The sequence below is a fragment of the Ammospiza caudacuta genome, chromosome 4 (assembly GCF_027887145.1).
Source record: "Ammospiza caudacuta isolate bAmmCau1 chromosome 4, bAmmCau1.pri, whole genome shotgun sequence".
In the NCBI taxonomy this organism is placed as follows: domain Eukaryota; kingdom Metazoa; phylum Chordata; class Aves; order Passeriformes; family Passerellidae; genus Ammospiza; species Ammospiza caudacuta.
In genome coordinates, this window is record NC_080596.1 from 25,379,410 (window position 1) to 25,404,987 (window position 25,578).

General features: G+C 45.6%; 1 protein-coding gene across 5 annotated transcripts; it reads right to left on the reverse strand.

Annotated features, from left to right (window-relative positions):
- Positions 1 to 289: 289 nt before the first annotated feature.
- On the reverse strand, positions 290 to 25,546 carry USO1 (USO1 vesicle transport factor). Of its 5 annotated transcripts, none has more exons than XM_058803524.1 (25): positions 25,127 to 25,546; positions 23,398 to 23,484; positions 23,213 to 23,277; positions 19,866 to 19,945; positions 16,643 to 16,743; positions 15,648 to 15,750; positions 15,439 to 15,494; positions 15,119 to 15,239; positions 13,675 to 13,853; positions 13,100 to 13,240; positions 12,248 to 12,336; positions 11,605 to 11,759; positions 11,157 to 11,368; positions 10,415 to 10,435; positions 8,653 to 8,763; positions 7,274 to 7,392; positions 6,886 to 7,067; positions 5,909 to 6,030; positions 5,179 to 5,317; positions 4,343 to 4,506; positions 4,034 to 4,123; positions 3,216 to 3,302; positions 1,767 to 1,865; positions 1,119 to 1,334; positions 290 to 735 (listed from the first exon to the last, which is right to left on the reverse strand). In XM_058803524.1, the coding sequence occupies exons 3-25, from the start codon at positions 23,245 to 23,247 to the stop codon at positions 628 to 630; spliced, it is 2,730 nt and encodes a 909-aa protein (XP_058659507.1). In that variant the 5' UTR covers positions 23,248 to 23,277; positions 23,398 to 23,484; positions 25,127 to 25,546; the 3' UTR covers positions 290 to 627. The 5 variants fall into 5 exon arrangements, with proteins under 5 accessions (XP_058659507.1, XP_058659504.1, XP_058659503.1 ...); XM_058803521.1 differs by lacking the exon at positions 25,127 to 25,546 and adding an exon at positions 23,720 to 23,924 and having other exon boundaries at positions 11,157 to 11,362; XM_058803520.1 differs by lacking the exon at positions 25,127 to 25,546 and adding an exon at positions 23,720 to 23,923.
- Between the last annotated feature and the right edge of the window lie 32 nt (positions 25,547 to 25,578).

Sequence of the window (25,578 nt, forward strand, 5' to 3'; positions counted from 1 at the left end):
TTTTCCACAGCAATTGTTCACCCCAAGGCTGTATCTCCTGCACAGCTTCCAATGAAACCTCTGCCACGGTGCTAGCAGAGCTCTGGTGGCTCCCCAGGAGGAGCCAAGTGCAGCCAGGGCAGTGTCCAGGCACACACCTGTGTGCAGGGCCCCTGGACCCCCAGAGCCAGACCCTGGGCTGGCACAGGCCACACCAACCCTTGTGCCTCCCACTGCTCTTGAGAGGAGGCCACAAACCACACTGAAGCTCCATGCAGAAGGCAGGAGGAATGACTCCATGTGAGAGATGTTAAACCAAATACTTCTGTATTTAATTATGTTAAGAGCTCAAGGAAGTTAAAACCATAGACAAATGCACAGAACCGTCAATGACAATGAACCAAGGCAGTAACATTGTCATTCCCTGCTTGAAACAGTGTGTGAAGCAACTTCTAAACAAGTACAACCTGGGGTATTCATGTAGAACTGAAACTGTGATTTCTGTTTGCTTTACCTAGTACAAAGGATTTTCCAACACTTGAGTAACTTAGAACTAGGCCCATGGTTGTCATTTCCCCATCTGCTTCCCATAAGCAGATGTTTTCCTTTGTACACCAGTAATAGACTTCTCCCCAAAAACAATGCAATCTAGTTTTCTTGGTAACACACCGCAGCATTCTCATCTTGTTCCTCTTCATCTCCATCCTCATCTTCATCCCCCTGATCTCCAGATTCAGTATCATCTTCATCTTCAACCTGAAATACAAGATCTATTGTGAGCAGTAATACCCCTTATTCTGATCCAACCTATTGAAGGCAAGACACATGCTGAGTGCAAATAAGCTTAAAGATAACCTAAACCAACAATGCCACATCAATTAATGCTTATTAAATGCGACTGTCGTCTTACCATGTCCATAGTTCTTTACTTCTCTGCTGAAGAGAGAAGTGGCTGACCACTGGGAACAACAGGCAGTGGTCAGCTTTCTCTGATGGCTGCCAGTAGTAGTTGATAAAGTAACTGATGGATTTAACTTGCCTCTATAGAAAGGGGCATCCCCAGACTTTGTGGATTGAGGATTACCATGCCCAGGCCTGTCTCAGACCCAAGAACTTCCCAGGTCCATTCCTTGGCTTACCGCTACACCAAAGTCCTTCAGTTTCATCTTCTGTGCAGATATTTTCTGATCCTGGTCAGCCAACAGCACTAGGAGATCATCCTGTTCTTTTTTGGATTCTGCAACTTCTCGCTCCAGCCTACTGTTCTTGTCTTGCAATATAGCAACTGTGCTAGTGGATGAGTCCAGCTGCTGCTTCAGTGATTCGTTCTCCTCAGAAAGGGCCTTGACTTGACTCTGGCAACAGGGGAAATCCCACATCACAATACAAGCACAGGTAAAAGCTGAAGCCCTGTATCCTTCAAACACATCCTGTACACAACCTTCAGCAGCTCCAGCTGACCATTGGTTCCTGTGGCCTTGTTCCCATACACACACATCCTTACACAAGCTACTATAGCTTGGATAAAGCAGGAACAAATATTAACAGTGGTTACTGAACTGTCTCTGTCACAGTAAAGCTACACCCTACACTGTCCTTATCAAGGCCTTAAAGACAGACAAATTTTGATTTCCCATGTGAAAAATGAAGGAGACATCCAGCTTCCCTACCAGAGCCTGAGGATGCTGATGAAACAAACCACTTGCCCCAGCCCTGGCTACTGCAGAGGCCTCCTAATGCAAGGCTGAGTATCCAATGGCCGGGTTTGGTGCTCACCCATTACCCACCTTCAGCTCTTTGATTTCTTGCTCTAGTCGTGCCTCCAATTCTGAGCTCATAGCTGCTGGTGCACCACTGTCTCCTAACATGGGATCTGCAGCTGTGTTCTGTGGACAAGGAATTCTCTCTCAGTGTTGCACATATTAAGAAAGCAAGCTGGGACATCACAGAGTCAGTTTCTTAGAAGCATATTCTCTTTTTACAGCATAGCCAAGGTATGGTGATGACATACACCCCATGCTGCAAGGCATCAGCAAACAGATCTGTGCTTCCTCGGGTCTCAGACCCATACACACATGTACACCCCAACAAGAAGACAAAGCAAAACCTTTATTTCCTAGTAGCTGCACTTGAAAGACTTGGAGTTTTTTTTCCTAGGCAGATCCTATTACAGGCAATCCACCTTTGATAGTATTCAAGTGCCACAGAAGTCTTTTTATTAGGCTAAACATCCAATTTATTAGGCTGAAGTTGCAGTTCTTTGTATAAGGCTACTAAAAATATCAAGTTTCATCTCAGCCAGCCCTACACAAAGTCATTTACAAAATGCAGCAGCTGCCTGTCAGCTACAACTGCCACATGGCACAAATTTGAGACCAATGCCTCCCAGTTGGAGCACACTTAAGCCAGTCCTCTAAGGAAGGCAGCAGTAGGATGTAGGATGGCCATGAGGTGGCCTGACAGCTGGAGGGACACCAGGACACACCTCTGCCTCCAAAGGCACTGTCACAAGCACACATGGGCAGCACATGAGCAATGGCATCTTCCCTCCCAGCAGCTGAGTCTGCCTCTCCCAGACCCTGTGTACATTGAACACTTGTTTGTCAGCTGCTTCTAGGCCCCTCTTCCTGCAGCAGGATTTAGCTGTTAGCTCTGCCATGGAACTGTCTGGGGAACACCTTCAGACAACTTGTTCAGGCTCTGCAGCCCAACATTCCCTTTCTAAAGCAGTTTATCAGTTTTGAAGACAGACAGATTTACATCACAAGGCTTTACTGCCTCATCAGTTCAGTTCACAGCCAAAAAACCTCTGCAGCATTTGGAGGCCTGCACAGACAGATGTCCCTATCATCTGCCCTTCAACTAGACATCAACCTTCATATTACTATCCTCAACTGCTTGTAAGAATAATGATCTCTCTCATGTGTATGGTATCACAGTCGTGTCTCACAAAGGCTATTACTTTAATTAGAGCTTAAGCTTGGAACAGCCAGTAGTTTATAATTGTTTAAACTAGTGCCATCAGAGAGAACTAACTTAACTAAAAGTTCTCTCTATGCTCATGAAGGATTTGTCTGGGTAACTCATAAATTAATTTGAAACACTGTTGGAATCATTTGCTGATGTGTGCACTTAAAAGGAGCTTTGTTTAGGAAAGTAGCTACAGACAGTAGCAGGAAGGCAGGTCTTGAAGATTTAGGTCCCATAGACAGAAGAAAGAACTAATTCACCAGTACCATCACTTGCAGCTTTTGATTCTCCATCTGAAGCTTGGATATTTCCGCAGCCTGTAGCTGTAACTGACTCCTGAGCATTTCTAACTCCTTTGGGAAACAGAGACAAAACTTCTCACTTAATTTGATAAAACAACATATTCACATGAAATTTTCCTAAGGTGAAATGCTCCCAGACTAACTGCTTCACACGAGGAAATGTAACAGGAAAGGTGCCTCAGTGAGACCACAACAGCTTTTCCCTTAATTGACAAGGCTCGACCGCAACTGTCCACTCTGCTTTTCCAGCCCCTCTTCTGTGGAATGGCCAGCAAGGCACTGTCTGAGCCTCAGTCACTTCTGTAAAGGTGTTTCACACCACTTGCACTGCCATTGGTGTCCTCTGCACTGCCCCTCTCAGTGCACAAACCCATGGTGCCTGGGTAATCCAGGCACCATTAGTTCTCCAAACAGAGGAACTCCAACAGGTATTTCTTGAGCAACAGCTACCTTAAAGAACTGAAGGTCCAGTTCTTTATTCTGTGCTGTACATCTAATACATCTAACCTCATATCAACATTAAAACATACATTCTGTACTGGTTAAAACCATTTTGCAAGTCAGTGCAAGTATCTTCTGCTGGCTCAAACCTGCTTAGTGAAAACAACCAATTAATTTTTAGATGCATAAACTTGATGCTTCAAGATTAGGATCATCACAAAGATGTCTGATGAAAAACAGGAACACATTCAGGAATCAATGTTCTTCCCTGAACACTAGAGGTCTCTTCCCAACCCAAGCCACCACCCCTGTTCAGCTGCACTGAAATACCACAGGTTCACCTTCTGTAGCTCATTACTGTGCTCCAAGCCACCAAATCTGCTGGTCTGTAAAGACTGCTCTGTAGCTCCCATCTCTAACTGGGAAGAATTCTGAAAGAAAAATGGGGAAAAATCAGCTTTAGTACTAGAATTCTAAATGTAGTCATGTTGGCAAAAAAGTCATAGCTGTTCTTGTATTACCAAACTCCCAGCAGAGGAGCTACAAGCAGGCTGAGCAATGCACATCAAAGCTCTCTACTGAGAGCAGCTGGTTGTGTCCTCTGAGGTGAGTGCAGAAGCAGCTCTCACCAGTGCAAATGCAGCACTTACCAATTTTTCTATCACTGAATCCTTTTCCTTTAACTGCCCTTGCAGCAGCTCATGCTTGTTTTTCCACTCTTCCAGTTCCTCTTTCAACTTGCTCACTTCTTCTGTCTGAATGCCATTCATTTGCAATGTGTCACCATGGGAATTATGATGCTGGGTGTCCTTTCCTAAACAGCAAGAGGTTACAACCAAAGTCAGACAAGCAGTTCCATAACTTGGTTTCCAGGAGACCAATCAAAGTAGTTGTTAGCCATCCTGCTCCTGCCCCACAAGCCCTTCTTGCCATTCCTTCAGCTATGTGTGTCACCTTGCTGCTTCAGCCATTCTTTTCATCAAAAATAATGGCATGGACAAACTCTGAAGGTGACTGATTCATGTTTTTAATCATAAGTAATGATGAAGGCCATTTGGGTATTTTTAATCATGTCATGTATACCTTATCAGGCATTTTGACCCTGGGATAAGGAGAACATACTGCCCTGATTTACACACTAAATTAGCAATTTCTCTAGTGACAGTAACAGGCTTCATCTTGCACAGATGCACACATCAGCCAGACCATCTTCCCCAGCTCATGCTTGCATTCCAGACCCAAACTTCAGCCTACTCCAGGGCCCATCTGGTCATGTTCTGAACCTGGACAGGCAGTAACTGCTTTGGATTGACTTGCCCCGAGGCAGAGGCAGCCTCTGCCAGCAGCTCCCTGGCAGCCAGCAGTTCTCACAGCAAGGGTCAGCTCATACACCTGCAAGGCTGTCTCTGCTGGAGCTCTGCTGCAGTTTGCCAGAAGCCACATCTCTGCACAAGCATGATTTTATATTGTCACTCATGCAGCCCACCTAGCTGTACTTTGAGGAGATTGTACTGGTCCTTATGCTGTTGGATCTGGGACACTTGCTGTGTGACTGTAGCCTGGAGCTGTTCATTCTGAGATGTTAATGTGCTGATTCGCTGCTTTAGTTCTTCAAGCTCCTGGTCCTGTGAAAGAAAAGAGGCACCATACTAGATACATACAGTAATCATATATATAGTTATACTAGTAACTCTTGAATACAATTCTGTCAGGAAGGTGAAGGAAAGCACCAAAACCTGAGTTCCACCACTCAGTACTGCCCAGCAAAGCCCCCTGCAAACCTAGCAAACTATGCCAGAAAAAACACCTGGCAAAGACAGCAGCAGCCTATCACACCAATAACAGGAGGAAAAATGGAGAGGTGGGAAGGTGGCTGATTGTAATTTTTATCTAGCATACCAAAGCCTGCATTTGTTTTGTCTACTACTTCAGGAGTCTTGAAAGAAATCATGGTAACTACACGTGACATGTTCAGTAAAGCCTTTGGTAGTTCCAAAGCATCCTTAATGCCTCATGTACCCCATGCTCTGATCTCTGAACACAGAGCACCTGCCTCAGTTTCCCATTTGCAGTTTAAATTCATTAGCTTTGTTCCTCTACTTCTTCATCTAAGCTGCAGAAACCACACAAGTTAACTACCCCTGGAAAAAGGTTTTGAGAGTCCAATCCCAGCAGGTATAGCCAAACTTGAGGCACATGTCTGTGCTCCCTCTTACCTGTTCTCTAATGACTTTTTTGTAGTGAGTCACAATGTTGTCATGCTGTTCCAATGTCTTCTTGACCTCCTCTTCCTTTTTATCTTCCTCACTGGACTTGTAAATTGCTTTACTTATGACACCTGTCAAAAACAGTTTCTTTCAGCTAGAGCTCAGTTCACATCTTTGTCCTCAAACCAGTCTCACAGTGTGAGGTCACTGCATTACAAACTCAGCCTGCACATTGAAACAGGGATTGTCACAAAGGCTTAACAGAAATGGTGACTTTATTGCAGTGTGCACATTTACTGCTTTTCTCTGTCCCATATAAGTAAATGGGTGTTTTGAGTAATTCCTAAGAAAAACAGCTGTGCTCTACTTGCACTATGGCTCCACTACAGCTGCAGCCCAAATCATTCTGCAAGTAAGTTAAAGACTTAGTCTGCAAGAGCAACATGCAGATGAAATTGCTTGGGCAAATCCATCTTGACCACTGCTGCTTTAAGGATTTTTCTTTCTCTAGACTGATTTAAGTTGAGATGAATATTAATAAACAGGACACAAGTGAGATGTTAGATTGATGACAATCGTGAAGCACACACTAAAGCAAGTGTCCATTTCCTAACAAGCCAAGAATTTCAGCATTGATTTATCAATTAGAAACAGCAACTGTTTGGATTATGTACTTCAACAAATGAAGTTCCTATGACCATGGAATGTGCTCAGTACTTTAGTTTCTGTGTGAGCACAGGTCAACACCTCTAGGCCAGTGTGCTAACTCACAAAATCTATTGATCATCATTTCACTGAAGAATACCAGGTAATCCAGTTAGAGTATTTTCACTTAACACTTTAACTGCAACTTGGTTATATGATTACTTACAGCTATTACCACAACCTCTGGTGTTATCACACTACTTTCAGGAGTAACACAACATGGTGGGTAGCTCATCCATCAGTACATGATAAAACCTAGAGAAATGAGGATAACATCTCACCTTCCAATTCCTTCACCAGCTTTGTAAATTCATGGTCAAACATCATGTGGTCTGGACTAGAGAAACTAGGCTGTGGTTTCTGAGCAGCTCTGGAATAAAGTTCATGCTTGCTAATGAAGCCAAGCTTCTCAATGAAGTTCTCCCTGCCAATCCTCTTCTCAATCAGCTGCTTCAGTTTCTCTCTACAAGGAACAGACAAATCAATGCCAGTGCAACAACAAGACAAGAAGAGAAGAGAACCCATCATTGTATCAAGGTGAGTTCTACAAAGAACTCATCTGTCTCAAGTCTTAATCCCCCTGCTGTCACCCTTCAAAGCCTCTTGAACCACCATGTGCCTTTCACAGAACCTTTACCTGCAGTCCTGTTACTTCTCCATCATACTTACTTCCTGTAATTCTCAAGGGAATTGTCATTGTAGTAGATGGAAATGCCAAGCAAAAGCGCACACAGGCCTTGGACAAGCTGCTCCTCTTCCCCAAGGTTTTCAGCTATCTGCCCTGTGAGCTGGAACTCTTGATAAGGATATTGGAGATAGTTCATAATCACAACACATGTAACATTTCTCCCTGTACACACTCCCTTTTATTTACACACCAACCCAAGCTTTGTTAGGAAGCAAGACAAAAGAGCTGACAAAACCCTTGCAAAGTTAACTCCTCTTTTGAAAGACTCCGGTGATCAGTGGTTTCCAATAAATTTCTCAGTAGCTGTCTGTTTAGCCTGAGAGATTTACTTGTTCCAGAGCACACTTGCAGTGTAGATAAAGGTGGCAGTTTAGCCTTACGTGCTCATGCACTTGACTAGTTTTTCCCTGAAAAGTAAGCAGGGAAGTTAACGGAAGTACAAAGCATTCTCCTTGCCTCTTGAGTGTAAGTTTAATTCACACTAATAACACCAACAGGCTTGTTGCACTGAGAACTCATTTAGCTGGCAGACTGAGACTGTTTTCCACACTGCTTTGGTATGTGCATCTTACACACAAGTCAGTGTACACAGAGGACTGGCAGCTAAAGGCTGATTTGGTCTCTTGGCCCAGGGCATTTTCTGTTTTGCAGAACCCCCACAAAGTGACCTAGACAAACCTTTAAGCTGACCATGAATAACCCAGCTCTGGCTAAGCAGGGGTTCTGTCAGTTTCTCGGCTGTTTTGATGACCCGGGAAGGCTCGGGATGGCCTTGGGCAGCCCGCGCACCAAAGGACGAGAAGAGGCTTCAGGTTTTTTCTCGGTCTTCAGTGTTTATTAGTTTTTTATCTAAAAGATTTTCTCTCAGCCCGACAGAGGTCTGCACAGCAAGCCAGCCATGAGCACACTGAGAGCCCCCGGGGCGGTCACTTATCTTTATACTCAAAACTACGTATACAATATTTACCTATTTTCCCCAATACCTTTTACCCTTATTGACCAGTGCACTTTTAGTAATAACCAATCCCAAAGTGCCAACATCACCACAGAAGATGGAGGCCAAGAAGAAGAAGAAGAAGGACAGGACACGCCCCAATTCCTCCATCTTACTTCTCTAGACCCCCCTGTACAGAAATCTTAAACCCTGTGTTTCACACTCTAACTTATCCCTTCACCATTTATCCCAGTGAAATCCTCCCATCCTCATACAGGTGTCATCTCGCGTGTCCAGCCACCAGACACTTCTGGCAACATTCCAGGACCTCCAAGCCCCCCAAGGGTGGTCTTGGTGACTCGGCACATCAGTCCTGAGGTGCTGAGATCCCACAGGGTTCCACTCTGCCAGCAGGCCAAAGGATACAAAAGGCACATTGGCTGGGTTGTGAAGGAAGTGGGTGACAGCAATGGAGCAGTTGCTCAGCCACGTACAAAGCAACATCAGCAGTCCAACTCTGGTCTGTACTTTGCTGCCCTGTGAAGAATAAACACCCCTGTCATTACCTTTCCACAGAGAGGACTAAAATACAAACCCAAGCTGTATTGGATCAGAACTCACCTACTTCCACCTTATTTTTTCCATAAACTGCAAGTCATGTCTTTCTAAACACCTGTTTGTTAGTTATACTGAACAGCTTTAATGCTTGGATAAAACAAGGATCAAACCAGTCACATTGAACTGTTCTCAGAGCAAACCAGCAAGCCGCACAGGTGTGAAATATTACTCAATGCAAATCAGCACCAATATAAAACCATAACCTGTTAGTTTTGCATTTTTAATACAGGGGTGACATGAAGGAACAAGGTGCACATTTAGTCATACAAGGATTCCCTGGAAGATGCATCATCAAGACCTAGCCTGCTGACTTTAAAACTGCCAGGTGTTCCTAGTATTATTTTGAATACAAGAAGAATAGTCCTGTAATGGCCTTTGGTTCAGACTATATGTACATTAAGCCAGCACAGCAAACGCTAACTGCAGCCTTTTATTTATCCTAGACAGACAAAATCAGTTTTCATCTCTAAATCAGCTGTTACCAATTGTGTCTCAGCTGCAGGTATTTGGGCCCAGCTGAGCGCACCCATTTCTTCCAACAGTCAACATTCAGATGGCAACCAAGGAAAGTGTTCCCTCCCCCACTTACACACACCGGCTCTAGCTGTCCCAGCAGGATTTGCCAGCCCATGCACACTGGGAATAACCCCTGTAACTGGCAGTGGCCCTATGGCACATGGCTGTACCTCAACCTTCTCCAGCCTTGCTACCTGTGGCCCTTCCTTCTTGAGAAACACAGAGCTTTGTTTCTGCAACCCACCACTTCAGCATACCCATATGCTGGAAGCAGCTGCAAACCACATTTATTCTACAGCCTGCCTGCTGTTCAGAGGTCAAACTGATGTGCTCTGCCAAGGATTTTCACAGAGCCCTAAACATCCTCTCTAAAAAATCAACTGTGTTCTAGACATACCATGATAATAACACCTACTCTGACAGATGACAGCCCCCCATGGTTACTGTTCCACAGTTCAGAGCTAGTAACAACACTGACCTGTGACCAACACGGTAAAATAACATTTCCACAGCAGAAATACTTGCTTTTTGTGCTGCCAATAACGAACTCAGCTGTGTTTTAATAAACAGCCTGGAAACCAAACAGCTCTGCAGGGATCACGTGCTCATAACGAGATCCCTGCTATTCACAATTAGGCAGGCTAAATGGTTTTTCCTCCAGCATCAGGACATCAGCAGCATATGCCCACTTCTGATGGTACCCTTGTTTACTACAGGCCCTTCAGGAAACACTGTTTCTAACAGTTTTAGTTTTCCTTAGAAGGAACCCCACCTATTATGTGAGCAGATGGTCCATTAGTGTGACCCCCCAGGAAAGAAAGCACCAGTGCTGCCCAAGGTACACATCCCATAGTTTTGTGAGTACCCCCAGAGATTCCCCTGGAGGCACCAAGAGTTTGTTATGCCAGGGAAAACCCAAACCACTGCAACACAAAGCTGTAAGTGGAAACACATCAAAAAGCAGTTAAAGAAATTCTCCCCAGCAGACCCCAGACAAGAGGGAAAGGCCTGCTTTTGGCAGGAAAACGCACAAGCTGTGCCAAAAAATACATACCCGTCTGTCGATCTTATCACCCTGCAAGTTACACACAGATTACTTGAGAACCTTCCAGTGCAACATTTCAGACACATCCCCCCATACCCAAGTCCCTTTTGTCATGTAGTGCTGAAGAATCACAAGCATTTCTACTGACTCAAATTTACCTTACACAAAAATTCCAGAAACAGGATAAAAATGAATACTGGCTATTTTTAGCTACAGCAGGAGAAAAGTCATAGGATCAAGTTCAAAACTCCAGTGTTACTTTCACCTGCAAAGAAGTCTAATTGCCACCAGAGTTAGCCTGCTAGCAGGGAGCTGGTTTTCTCCCTGAGTGGTTCTAACACAGGTTAATGTCACAAGGAGGCACGGGCCATTATGTCACTTAACATTTCCCAAGCCAGGTATTAACATACTGAACAAGCTCAGAAAAGTTTTATCTTTGCATAGCAAACCCAACCATCAATACATGACAGCCTGTTTTTTTCATGATGTTTCCAATTAGCAGGTTCAGGGTAAACACCAAACAGGCACTACTTCAGTAAAAAACATGAGTAGGGATTCTGCCAGTTAAACTTGGTTTGAAGGACAAGGCTAAGACCTGGATGCTTTGGCACCACCTAAGAACAGGCAGCATCAAGGAGTAATGTGATGGAAAAGTAAGATTTGCTGCTAGCTGTGTGCCTGCCATGCCATGCCCTGCCCACGAGTGCCCCTGTGCCTGTCCCCGGAGCTGCAGTGGGCAGCGGTGCAGTACCTGCGAGAGGATGTTGGTGCACTGCTGCAGCAGCGACACGGGCGGGTTGCCGATGCTGGTGGCCAGCTGCACGCGCAGCAGCTGCTCCTTGAGCGTGCCGTTCTCCTGCAGGGCGTGGGCCAGCGCCACGGCTGCACACCAGTTGGACAGCGAGTCTGTGGAGAAGAGGCCCCCGCACAGCAGCTGGCCCGCTGACACAGAGTTACCTGTAGCTACCAGAACGGCCAAGAGGAACAAGGGGGGTTAACACAAGCCACAGAAAATATTTCAGACAATACAGCTAAAACACAGAAAAACCTAACTAGTGACATTTTAGACAAATCTAAGCCAAGTCACCCTGCCCAGACCAGTCACTGAACAGCAGATAAATAATCCCTCATGAGACACCAGGTGGTGAATGAACAGGTGCTAGCTCAGAACCCCGTGCAGAGATGCTGCCCTGGCCTACCGTCAATAGTGGATGGCAGGAGCGTGGAGACGATTTCTCCTTGTCCTTTTTGGTTTTTGTACAGAAAGCACTGGAAGCAGTAGAGAACAGCACAGCGCAGCACGAAGGGCTGCCTCTCATTCACCATGGACATCAGCAGCACTACTATGGCAGGCCTGTGGGACAGCAAGGAAAAGCTGAGAACTGCACTGAGACTGAAAACAGCTGCAGGTACATAATACGGATCTACTTCATGGATAAGGAAAGCTACTGGGGCCTACCACTACACCTATTACTATTTCAAACAAGGATATTAAAACCCAAGGTGTTATATGTTTTCAATTATTTATACACAAAATAAGAGATTGATTATTCATTTCCCTTTCTTTAGACTGTCCTCTGGCTGACAGCAACAGCAGCTCATCCTGATGAAGGATTTTTCGGTCATTGTTAATTTGTTTTTCAGGTGCCACACAACATCAGTTGTAGGCCTCATCTCTCTGCAAACACACCCAACACCTTAATGCTGTAGCCAACACACCCTATATGAACCTGAAGCCGTTACTCCAGATCATAATTCCAAGTGTGGAATTAAAGAAATCTTCTGGAATCCCATACCACTACCTTATCCTCTAACAAAGTTAAAACACTTTTCTTCCTCTACCTTGGTGGATTAGAAGGTGCATTTACAGAGGCAAAGTAGTCTTGATTTGTCTGGCATCCTCGGATGACCTCTGACACAGTATTAATGGTCTGGGGAAAGGGCAGAGAAGAAAGGTAAATTCATGTTTAATCTGAGCCATGGTCTACTACCTAGAGCTTTCAACACTACTCCAGTTTACCCTGACAGTTCAGTACTGAAAAGCACATACAAAGTCTCAGCTCAGAGACTTAAGTAAAACCAGTGTGCACAAAATCAAGGCATTTAATAGCTGTAAGAGATGCTGAGCAAAGCTTAAGGGACACAAAGCTCAGTCACCTCCAGCTTAACTTTGTATGCCAGATCAGTTTTTCTATGACAGCAAAATAACAGCTAAACTGCACATCTCTAACAAGTGAAAAGCTGAAGCCTTTTAAGAAATTATCAACTGCAATAGAGGCGTCCACACTCCACACTCAATTGAAGCACATGGATTTATCAAGGGAAAAATCCCTCACCCTACATTGCTAGCAGGGCTTTCTAGAAGCTAAAATCCCTCATTACTGGTAACCTATCAAATTAGAATATCTGTAGACTCTCCCAAAAAATTAAAACAGCAATAAACCCACCCCCCAAACCAGGAAAAGTCATTCACCAATTCAGCTGCTCTGGGAAATGCTGAAATCTAAAGAAAAAAAAAGGCAAACCCAAATCCTTCCTGGTTGCAGGACACCAGAAATTCAACGTAAATGACTCTTCATTTAGGCTGCCCACAAAGGAAGCTGACACCTCTGGCATATGAAAGAGGTACTTAGCAAATACTGAGTGAGCCTCTGCAGCAGCTGCTGATCCCTCCCTCCCCTCCAGTCCCCTTACTTCCGTGAGGATGTCAGCAGGAACACCGGTGGCCATGAGGATGGTGCAGAGCTGCTGCAGGAGCCCACAGTGGAACATGGCCTTCTGGCAGCTGCTGGTGGCACCAGGAGGGTTCGTGGGGGACACCAGGACCCGCACCAGCTGCAGAGAAGGAAACATGTCAGGGCCATGTGAACAGAGCCTGGCACCTTCTGAAGGCAAAACCTAACTTATTTGGGGTTTCACTGTCAAACAGAATTGCTTCTAAAAATGGACACTGGAGACAATGAACAGAATGCTTATTTTATTGCTACCTATGGCTGCTTGGCTTTCAGCTTTATACCAGGGAATTCTTTACATAGAACACCCCTAATTATGTTCTTAATTTAAATCTGTTACATTGCAAGTGACATCAAGTTATGCGACATGTCAGCCATCACACACTCACCTGTGACAGGGCTTATGCTGAAAGCAGCACAGCTCCAGAGCACTGGTAGCTAATTCTGAGCTGAACACCTGGATCTCACAGTTGTGACAGTGACACAGCACTGCACAAGAGCTGACAGTGGTAATTAGAAGCTGTAACAGCACCTTACCTGCAGCATCAGGTGAAGATTAGTGACCTTCTGTGCAGACCACCCACAGTTGTCATCTCCAACCTCAAACCAAGGCTTCATACGCTGGATGTAGGAACCTTCCTTGAAGAAATTCTGATTGGAATTATTGTTCTTCAACAAGTTTTGCAACAGGAGGAGACAGTCTTCTACTACAATGCCTGAGGAGACAAAGTATCACATGGTGAATCAAAATACACCACATGGAAACAAATTAGTTTGTCCATACGCTGAGGGTGTTCTAGACAGAACAGAGCACACATTTCTGAACTCTTCACTCTTAACACACATTAGGCTTAGATCAATAACTATGAACCTTGTGAACCCATACCTGTTTTTCTTCCCCAAGTCCAAAGTAAATTCCCAAAGCATGTACAGCTCATATCAGTTAAGTGGGTAAATGGGAACAACTGCCAACAAAACCTCACCATCATTATGTGTGCCCAGGTTCACCTGTTCTAGAATCAGACTACACTGCCCCTATGAAATGTACTCAAAGTTTGTCCTGAACTCCATTGTGATTCCAAGGCAGCACCTCCTTCAGGCTCACATATTCATTCTCTACGATTACTGGCTACCATCTTCAACTTATTTCTAATCTACTTTTTAGTTTTCAAATTACACTCATATGAAGGCTCCTCCCATCAGAGGAACACAAGTGGCAGGGGGAAAGCAGAGAAGTCTTAGCACACAGGAATTTACATAACAAGTCTCCTAAAAATATTACCTGCCTAAAAATAGCAGCTTGAAATCAAAAGTTTTCTGAACACTCCCATGCCAGCATACCTAGAATAATACAGCTGGGAGAGAAGCAGTAACTGCTCCTGCAGCCCACAGAAAGGTCATGGAACAGCAACCTGTCATGCTACTGAAATAGACTGTAGTAAATGCATCACATATTGCTAGTAAAAAAACCAAGTCCTCAGGTGCTGAAATGTTTTTTTCTCCTTTTTAAAATTATTTTCTCCTCCCAACAGGTGACTGACTCCTCAAAAAGCTGACCAGAAAACTGAAGTTGTTGGTGCAGCTGAAGGAACTGAGCAAGCTGTTACTTCCAGCCACTCCAAGCATCCAAGGATCTCGTGGGAAGAATGCAGATGCTTAACTGGGTAAGTGACAAATGCAGCACACACACGTGACACTGCCATTCCAGGCAGATACAGGCACAAGCCCAGGTCAAGCAAGAGCCACTAACTCCTGCACCCTCAGAGGAGTGACCTGGTGTTTTAAACAAGTACACTAGCTTTTCAAAAGACACTGAAACACAGCTACCTGGTCAATCTGGTCTTGCTTATTTTGTTACAAGCAGTCTGCAAGTTGTGATCCTTTTACCCACTGAGCAAGCTTTAACCACCCCTAAGGTAAGCCTGGCAACATCAGCTCACAGTTGCAGAAAGACAAGATTAAGTCTTAGATTCTGCTGTACCTCCATCGCTGTTTCCTTCCTCTGTTATGATATCCAGAAGCCTCTCAAAGGCATTTTCAAAGGCAACAATCTTTTGTATGGCCGCATTGCTTTTGGTCAACTGCTGTAACAACAGGACTCCCTTGACAGGTGGAGGAGAAAAGAAATCAAACCTGGGTTTTAATAGAATTCCATTGCTTTTCACAAGTCCCAGCTGCTGTGAGGATGCTGAATCAGCAGCATCATCCTCAGCCAGGATCAGAGGCACACCCCCCATGGGCAGCAGCTCCTCAGGCACTGACACTGAGGATGCCAGGGCCCTGCAGAGCCCCTGCACTCACATCATTGCGGATCACCTCCCTGGAGTCTGCCAGCAAATCCATCAGGCGGGACACACCTGCAAGGAACCATTTCTAAATATACACAGGAAAGGGTGCAGCTTTTCCAGGCTGAGGTCTTCAGGACACCTTGCTTGAGACCCCTCCAGGCCTCTGCCATGCCTGCTGAGCATCAAGCTCTGAATCAATCAGCAGTGGATTCAAGCACTCACCCATGGGGCTGACCAGAATGATCTGCTGCACTTGAGGCCCCTGCTGCTTTAACAGAGATGTCAGCAGCTTCACTCCAGGCCAGCGAACATGGAAATCAAATTCCTGAAAGGATAGGAAGGAGCACATTAGGTAACCAACTCCTCAGTATTTAACTCAGATACACTGGCACTTCCTTCATACTGCTCAAAGCATGACATGGGTTCCACACAGGAAAAGTAGAATATCATGTTTCTTACTGAAGTTGGACTACAAAGCAAAGGGAAAAAAAGAAGAGAGTATTGTATTGTTCTCTCTCAAACACAATCGTGTTCTTAGTTTGGGAACAAAAATTTTAACAGCTCCAAGTAAAAAGCAGTCCATCAGGACAAACCCACTGGAAAATAAGTCAAGTATCATGCTGCTGGAAAGCAGTTATCCTTTCCACTTGAACTGCATCTCAGACATAACTGTGTCCTGATGCTTTAATCATCATCTGAAAAGTAGTTGTTGTGCAAGGGACAACCACTGCTGTTTGGGGAGCAGTAACTTTTATTCCTTCTAATTAAGTAACTAAACCCCTTTCTCAAGTAACAGTATGAGAGAACATGGCCACAAGGTGCACCAGGGCAAGTTTAGATTAGCTATTCAAGGAAATTTCAAAAGGTGGTTGGGCATTCCAAAGACTGACCAGAGCAGCAGTGGAGTCATCCCTGGAAGTGTTCAGGAATCGTGAATGTGGCACTTTGGGACACAGCTTAGCAGTGAACATAGTGATGCTGGGTTAGCAGTTAGACTATGATCCTGGAGGTATTTTCCAACCTAAATGGTTCTGTGATTCTCCTCCATGTCCCCCTGCTTTAAAAGCTGCACCAGTGGTGTTCATCCGGGTCACTCCTGACTCACCTCCAGCCCCACCTTGACTGAATGCTGGCACACCTCACCCCTGACACCAGCTTCACCAGGACAAAACCATGGCTCTCTACATTAGCAGCCTCAACATGACTCAGTTACTCACCTCCACCAGAGTCAACAGCAGAGTGACATTTTCTTGCTGTTTAATGAAAATCTCTGTGAACTGACTTCCCAAATCATCCACTTGTTTTGCTGAGTTTTCTTCTGTAACAGTAAAAACCAACATATTGCAACACAACTAGAACAACATCAGCAGCTGTGATTTTTATTCTTACTAAAATAAGGCCATGGTTGACCAGAAAATTTTCAGTCACTGTTATAAATGTTAATTGAATTATTCTCAAAACAAACACCAAAATAAGCTTTTCACAAAACAAAACCCCTACATTATTCTAAATGTAGCTTTTGAATCTCAGCAGTTACATTCCCATATAGCTCCACTAAGCCAAGACAGCAGCCCTTCATGAGTACCTACACTGATAGGCAAAAGCAAAGTCCATGTCACACCAAGAGCCTTGAAGGGTAAGGAATATAAATATCTAAAGCTAACTGGCCCAAACATCTTACTCTATTGGGTTTAGCAATAGAAAAAGACCTGAACATCAGGAAGGGAAAAGAAGAGTCACCCAAGCATCACAGCCTCTCAGTCTAGGAATCTGAATTGATTTTGAATGTGCCAGAATTGAGTGCCATCCCATTCTTCACCCTCCAGTTACATAGAATTGGGCTAGCACATGAGTTGTCTTACAGATTTCTTTCATGCATCACTTGCATGAACAAAAAACAAAGGCTAAAGTATCCACAAAAATCAACAAACCCCATGCAAGCAACATCTCTGTACCACTGCTATTTTTCTAGGCTGAGTGACAATTTACATAACTGCTCCACAAAATAGGGGCATGTAGGTACTACTGGTTGACATAATTAAGCTGAAAAACTGAGCAGGAGCAATTCTAACTCAAAGGGAAAGTGTTGGTTTTAATAGAAAGAAACAGAAAAACAGTAAAGCAATTCAATTTCTGACTTGGGATTTTCTCCTCCAAAACCCACTCTGCTTTAAATTTCTGGCTGTAGAAATTACAATATATTACAAAAACAGTTAAAAGGAAAGATTGACCATGTGCAAGAATAGCTCTAGCCCAGGCTGCCAGCACCTAACAGGACCTAAGTCCTAGTGTGACCTGCCTGAAGCTGAGGGTCTTAACTCTAGGCCATTCCTGAACTAACACATTCATTTACAGAAATCAAGGTTAACAACTCCACACAAGTTCAGCTCCTGTACTTGCTGCTGTAGAATAACTCAGCCGGGAATCACAGAAGGATTGCACATCCTGTAGCTGGATGCAGGCCAAGGAGAGTCCAGAAAACCTAAACATTTTGACATCAAAATTCAGCCAAAATACTTGACTTTGACTTTTCCATGAGCTGAACATCCTTGTCCCACCCTCAGCTGCAAACAGCAAGTGTTTCAATCTTGCTGCCAGCTGCTGCCCTTGCACAAGCTCCAGTGCTAAGGCAACCCCTGAGCAGCACACACAACTTGCACAGCCTCTCTCAGGCTGTAGTTGGTTTCCCTTACTCCAGCTCAGGATTCTTCTATGAAAGGGCCAAATCACATTTCCTCTGTTCAAGTATTTCTTCTAGTAGGTTTAATAAAAAACTAAACAGCAAAGGCAAACTATTTTCCACTTACACCAGAGATCTTGCAACCAGCCTTCTACCCCTAATAGTTCCTTAAATCTATACAATCCCAGGGCTATCTCCAATGAAGCCAGCAGCTTCATCTAGTAAGATCAGATCAATTCACTACCAAGCAGCACAGCAGACTAGAATTTAGTTTAAAAAATAAAATCAGTTTCAAAAAGAGAACATGCAAAGCATTAGTGGTAACCTAGGGTGGAAGTGAATATTGTGAATATTTTAACATGCATTGCTTAAAAGAGACACTGTGAAGGATGCTCCCATGCAGCTGATGCACTGGTGTCCAGCTCCAGGGCAAACAAACTCTCTTCACCAACTTAGGTCTCCTAGAATCCTACCAGTCTGGGGCTGCACACGTTCCACATCCTTACCAGGAATTTACCGTCACTGCAGTCTCTGGGGATCTGCTGGCATTCAACATGCCAAACCACAGGAGAAGTCAAATTGGAAACACACTTGAGCTCCAAAGAGTAAGGATAGAGCAGAAGGCAAATGCCTTCCTTCCCTGAGCTCCAGTGCAAGCTCCTACAGTGTCCTTTTTAAACAGCAGCAAGTGTTACCAGCAGGAGCAGTGACTAGGGCTAAAACTAAGTGCCATATTATACAAGTAAAGGTTCTTTTACCTTCAGAGTCATCTGGCAGTGCAGATAAAATAAAAAGAAACAAGAGACAGGTTTACCAGTTGAACAGCTTTCCACGCAGCACAACCAATTACAGCATAAGCTCAGGTTTGCAAAGCAGCCATCCCAGCTTCCTACAGCAGCTGGACTCCTGTGGGAAGTTCTTAGGGAAGGGGTCAAACTGAGGCACCCCAATAACCCTCACAACCCTGGTCATCTCTCACACAACTCCAACTGGACAAGTTTGAGCTCTTTGGAAAAACCTGCCAACACTTTCCTCCAGTCCATGATCAAGGCCTCTACCACAAACATGAATTCACCAGTGCTATGAAACCCTGATCTTGTTCTAAAACTTTTAAATCAAGATGGGGAACTGGAGGAACATGGAAAAGAAAGCCAAGCACAATTTGAAACATGGCTTAAAATAACATTCATTGGCCTTGGAGACCAGTTTAATAGCCTTCAAAAAAATCAAACAGGTAGGAGTGGCATGGATTTTCACAGCCCAGCAGTACAAAGACAAGTAGAATCTTTTTAAGTCTTTTTATCCACTGCCACAGCAGGGTTGAAAAAGGTTTTCACACTTATATGTGGCACCTTACTGCAGGTACCTGAGATTTCACATCTCAAAATCCTTGTTAAATCAGGAGATGGTAATGTCTCATTTGGCAGTAACACCCAGAACTGTCCTTTCCCAACAGCAGAGGATTTGATTCTTGATTTACAAACTAGAAAAAAAGTTACCCCACTCCAACCTGGCTCCTATTCAGAGAACAGTCTTTTTTAATTTATAAGCAAGAGATTCACTGTTACTTTAGTGCAAGCTGCTTACAAGATCTTTAGTGTTAACTTAAGAGCTATATACAATAACAGAGCAGGTCTAGGTGAGCATTAGTAAATCAGTTTTACAGCTGATAACTTGAACAAAGCACCAAAGAAAGCAGTGCCACAGTTAAATACTACTATTAGCCACAGTTAAATACTACTATTACTACAAGGGCTTACCTTGCTCCTCCTCTTCTAGGTCATTGGATATGACATTGTAGAGTGTGTCCAAAGCATAGCCAATTATTTCAGAATCTGAACTGCAAATGAAAGAACCACTTGTCTTTAATGACTTATTTCCATCTGCTCTTACAACATTGCTCTCCTGCCAGGCAGTTCCCCTTGCAGCACTAGGCCAAGTAAGCAGCACAGATTTATTGCAGCACCACATAACCATGAGCTACCTGCTCCCTGAACAGGGTCAAGCTCCTTTTACCAGTTCCATTCCCTCAGGTGAGTCTCAGAAGTCTGGTGAAACCAGATGACCACAGGACTCTTCACTGTAGTTGCATCTTTAATTTTCCAAGTCACTCCCTCCAGCCTGCTCCTGTTCCAGCAGAAACCCCTAGGAATACTTCAAACTTGCCACAAGAACACCCAGTGAAGATGCAGACAAGCTTCAGCATTTCCCAGGTGGGACCCTCCCTGCTACACTGTCAGACAGAACCAGAGCCAGACCTCAGAGCTGCAGGGAATACAGCTGTGAATTCTGACAAACAGGCAGCCTCTGTGTCACCAAACCCACTAAAGCTAATTATTACAGGGTTTTGAGCTCCAGCATGCCCAGGAGTGCAGGGAAGCCCAAAGCATTAGTTCACCTGCTCACACCCAGATGTCTCTCAGGAAATACCTGTTCCTTCTGCATTACCAAGGCTGAACCATCTCTAAACCCTACGCTACAACCAAGACAGCACAAAATATAACTATATCATCATTTCTGCTACTTGCTTTCTTGCTCTTAAAACAAAAGAAAATGAAATCAGTTGGTTTAAAAAAAAGGGAAAATCAAGGCTAAAACCACAGAGAAAGGTGTATCCAAGTGCAGAAGGACACACCTCACAGCATTTTCATGACTCTATCAAGCACCTGAAAAGAAGACTGAAAAAAAGTCTCTCACTCCAGCTTCTAAGTACTTACTCACACTGATCTCCAAGGCATTCCAAGTAAGGCCTCCACAGCAGAGATGTATGAGCATTTCATGAGGCTGCTAGGCTGGTTTATAGCAGAGGCCTGAACAACCACCTACCCTCTTAGTCCATGGAAGCAGCCTCATCCAGCAGGTATGACCACACCTCCAGCCTGCTCATGCTTTCCCTTCACTGCCCTTTTTGTTCTTCAACACACTACCACAAAGTCTACACTTCCCTTTTCAGAGAAATTAAACAGATCACACCTGAAAACACACAGAAAGCCTTCCTTGGAAAGCTGAAAAGCAAGGCTGCAGCTTGGTGGGTTAACATCTCTGGATAGGGAAATGACAGCAGCTCCAAAAGAATAAACACATTTAACATACACATGATTAAAAGCAGGCCTTGTTTCTCTGCTTGAAAGACAGCACAAAATGAGGACAGCAGCATCCCACCTCTGCTGTTCACTGCCTTGCCACCATCTGCTGTTCAGCACATCCCATTGATTATTCTGTTAATGCTGAACTGCCCAGCTCTTACTGTACAGTAAAAACCATTCAAGAAACAAGACTTCCCAGGCATCCATGAGAGGCAGCCTTTGTGCAAGGCAACATTCCAGCACAAGGCACCTCTCTTCCTAAGCAGCTGCAGGGCAAAATCCAAAAAACACAACAGGCCGAAAAGAGCATTTTCCCCTTCTGCAGAAAACTTCAGGGCATTTCAGGTGGACATTGGAAAGGTTCAAAGATCAGACCTATGGGTACACACCAAAACAGCAGCCTCTGTCACACCAGCAGCCTCCCACACTACGGGACAGCTGAGCCTGTGACTCACTTATTAACCACTGAATCAGTTCAACTGGTCTGGATTGCCATTGAGAGAGTCCAGGAAACCTCACCTCTACCATTACTGACAGCAAACAGTACCAGGAACTCCAACAAGTAACACTGCACTGATCATACACAGAGACTACAACTCTGTCTCCAAGCAGCCACAGCAACCAAAAACTGTCCCAGCTCCTGTGCTGCCCCACCAAACACACAATAGCAAATGACTCCAGCAATACCCCAAAGCCAGCATTTCTTCAGCTGAAAACTCAAAAAAAAACCCCATCTATTTAGTTATTTCCTTTCAACTGCAGCCTGAGTCACACAAAATGTGCACAGAACCCCAGCACACAATTTCTAAATTATCAATTGGAGCCCCAAAAGCACTGAAAAGCCTCAAGTTCCTGTCCTTCTCAACAGGATCAGTACAGCCCCACCTCCCCTCTCAAAGTTCAAATCTGCCCTCAGAGCAGATAAGTGGATGAAAGTAGGCTCCTTAACCTAGTTTTTTTAAGGGCTTTCCCTCCACATCCATGACAGCTACTCCTATAACCTTCCCTTTCACTGTTTACACCAGGTCAGACATTCAATTTTAACTAGCCAGCCCACAGAAAAGCAATAACAGGGACTTGCCTAGACAGCAGCCTCAGACCTTCCTCCTAGCTGGCATAACTGGCCAGGCAAGAAAGGCCTTCATCAGCAGAGTTTCACATCCTAGATCCATAACTGGGGCAGGAGGCCTTGCAGACACTGAACTGCAGCTTTCCTAATTCTCCTCAGCACTGCCATCAAAGGACATGCTCCTCCTTCCAGTGGATGCACAGCTAGGTATTCACAGGCTCACAACTGGCTCATACAAACTGACCAGCCTGATGTTCAAATCCACACTGAATGACTATCCCCATACATCTGCCTACCTATATACCAAGTATGTGCAGTATTTGAGGCTTAAATCCAAGGACTGCAACCAGGTTCCACAGTACAACATGTGGGCACTGTCAGCAGTGATTGCAAGGATGGATGACAAAGACATTCCAAGCACTGGTTGTCTAAGTATTAAATTCCAGTCCACACATCGCACTCAGACTCATGCCATCTGCCCCAGCCTCAGAGTCCTGCTCTCCCATTTGCCTGAACCCAACTTGTTTTTTAACACACATGAGCAAAACCACACCCCTGGTGACTTGACTATTTTTCTTTTAATTCTATCTAGCTCACCTTTTGCCCAACAACAGCTTGATCTGGGTTATTCCAAACAGTGCATTAAGTTAACAGGATCTGTTTGGACTCACCTCTCTGGAGTAGTGCAAACATAGCCCTAAGAAGCATTAAGACACACTTTGGTAGCACCTTCACTTTCTGTCCTTCATCCTGGTTCCTGGAATTCTGTTCTTTTTACCTCCAAACAATCTCTGAGGACATGGACCAGCATAAAAAGCCAAGGTGGCAGAGGAGTTGTCAGAAAGCCACCTCCCTCCCAGCTCTGTCAGTACAGGGCAGCAGGTGTACATATGCTGCGTCAGCAGCACAGCAGGGTCAGGCCAGCAGCGCAGAGCAGCTGCAGGATGCTTACCGGTCTGTCTGGAGAACGTGGATCAGGTGTTCCATAGCCTGGATGCCCACCTCCAGCCGGTATTTCTGTTCGGAAAACAGACAGACGCTTAATGGTCGAGCCCAAACACCGAACAAAGCCTTTTTAACAGCACCTGACAAAGCTACTTCAAATTCACGCTGCTGCTGAGGAAGTTGGCCACGTACCTTGGATAAAGACTTGAGAGCACGTACGGCATCCCTCCGGTCATCCAGCAACGTGGACGAAGCGACTCGGTCACAGAGCTTCTGGATCTGGAAGGATAGGCATAACACACACACACGGGATAAGCCGGGGGGGTGCAGGGGAATCCCCCGGCACCCGCCTGCGGCCCGGGCCGCACGGCAGAGCGGCTCCGGCCCCGACCGGCACCGGGCACTACCCGGGCCTGTCAGCGGCAGCATCGCAGGCGCCGGCCACAGGGCGGCCCCGGCCGGGGCTGTCGCGGCCGCCCGGCCCTGCCCCAGCCCGGCCGCGTCCCCCGCTCACCGTGTCGGCTCCCGAGGGCTGCGGGCCGGCGCTGGGGCCGCCCATGACGCCCCGCAAGAAGTTCATGGCGGCTCGGGCGGCCGGCGCTGCCGCTCCCCCCGCCGAAGGAAGCGGCCGCCGCGCCTGCGCTGCCACGTGGCGCGGCAGGGCCGGGGCGGGGCCCGCTTCGGGGGCACGCGAGCCGGGCCCGCCGCGTTCCGCGCTCTACGCGATCGGGATCGGGCCCACGGCGCCGCTCGCCTTCCTCCTCAGGCCCGAACAGCCCCGAACCGCCCCGAACCGCGGGGCAGCGCGCAGCGAACAGTACATCCGCACGGGCTGGGGGCGTTAAGCAGACCGAGAATAAAAAAAGCACACAACTTTAACACAGCTCCCCCCGCGTCTGTGCATCCACAACAACCCCTAAGCAAACGCTGCGGCTTGGAACTCCGAAATTGCTTTCATTTCTAATGAAGAAACAGCAAGGGAATAGCTACCCTTAACTATAAGAAGAGAAGGTCCAAGCACTACTCAAACTGAGTCACCTCAGTGAGAATCAGAAGCTTACCTAAATAAGACTGATGTTTCAAGTCCAAGAGCACCACGAAGTTCTTAAATTGCTTCTAGATGCTGAATGCCCCCATTAGATGCTACTGCAACATATTTGGAATTCCTGCTGAGGAGCAACAGCCAAGGACCAGAACCTCAAACCCTTCAGGCACTGTACCCACATACCAGCTGCCAGTCTGACGGTACCCTCCTCATAGTTTCTGGTAGGGTTTGGCAGTGCTTGGCTTATTCTACATATCCAGCCAAAGCAATTTTACTTGCAGCCACAGCACATGGGCACAGAAAGTGCCAATACCATCAATTCATTTCATTCCAGGGAGACAAGCCCTCTCACATGACAGTTTAAATCAAGAGCTTTGAGGATTTAATTTTCCTTATCAACTACAGAATGAAATTAACCACCCAGCACGTGGTCCAGAGAGTTTTTAATTTGTTGGGCAACAAATAGCCCTTCAGTCAGGTTTGGTCACCAAATAACGAGGCACCTATAGCAACCATAGCCATGTCAGCAGTTTCCAGATGCAAAGGAGGGAAGCTCCAGCCTGCAGTCACCACACAGCCCCAGCTTCACTGAGCACAGTCACGCATGCCCGAGCTGTGCATCCCTGACTGCTTGCCTGCCCAGCAGCACGCCAGTGCTACAAAGCCCAGCTGGAGCTCACTCACAACAGCCCTTGTAAAGGCCCAGATGCTCCTAGACCTCATTGCCCACCAGCTGCAAAACAAGGCAGAGAAAAGAAAAAAAGTCTTCCTCCTAAACTGAAGGTGTTGAGATATTCAGAGGTTAGGAATGGTTCCTCCCCTTCCCCACAGTGAGGATTCCAGGCCCATTCTGGGCAGACACACAGCAGAACTCACCTGATATGTTCAAGTTGCCATAGCAAGATTCTGGTCCTTGGCAAGTAAACAGGAAACGACCAACACCAGGTTCCTCCACAAGCCAGAATTTATTTCAGTATTTGCATCCTCACATACACAACCCCAAGAAACAAAGTGACCTGCTTCCAAAAGCGATGTCTGACACACTCAAACTGTCCTCTTGGAGATGCAATACACTCCAAGGGACAAATTCTGCTACCCAGTAAAGGAATTATCTGGTATTCAACCTGCAACCACGGATAGTTCTTTATTCCAGCACAACTCGAAAGCGTTTCTATTTCCACGAGAAGCTGTAAAGTTCTAACTGAAGGACGCTCGAGAACAGGCACAGCAGGAGCAAAGAGCGGAGCCGGCCCTGCCCGCGGCCCCGCTTCCGCCGCCGCTGCTCGCGCACTTTGGGACCACTTCCATCCCGGCCATGGTAAATATGC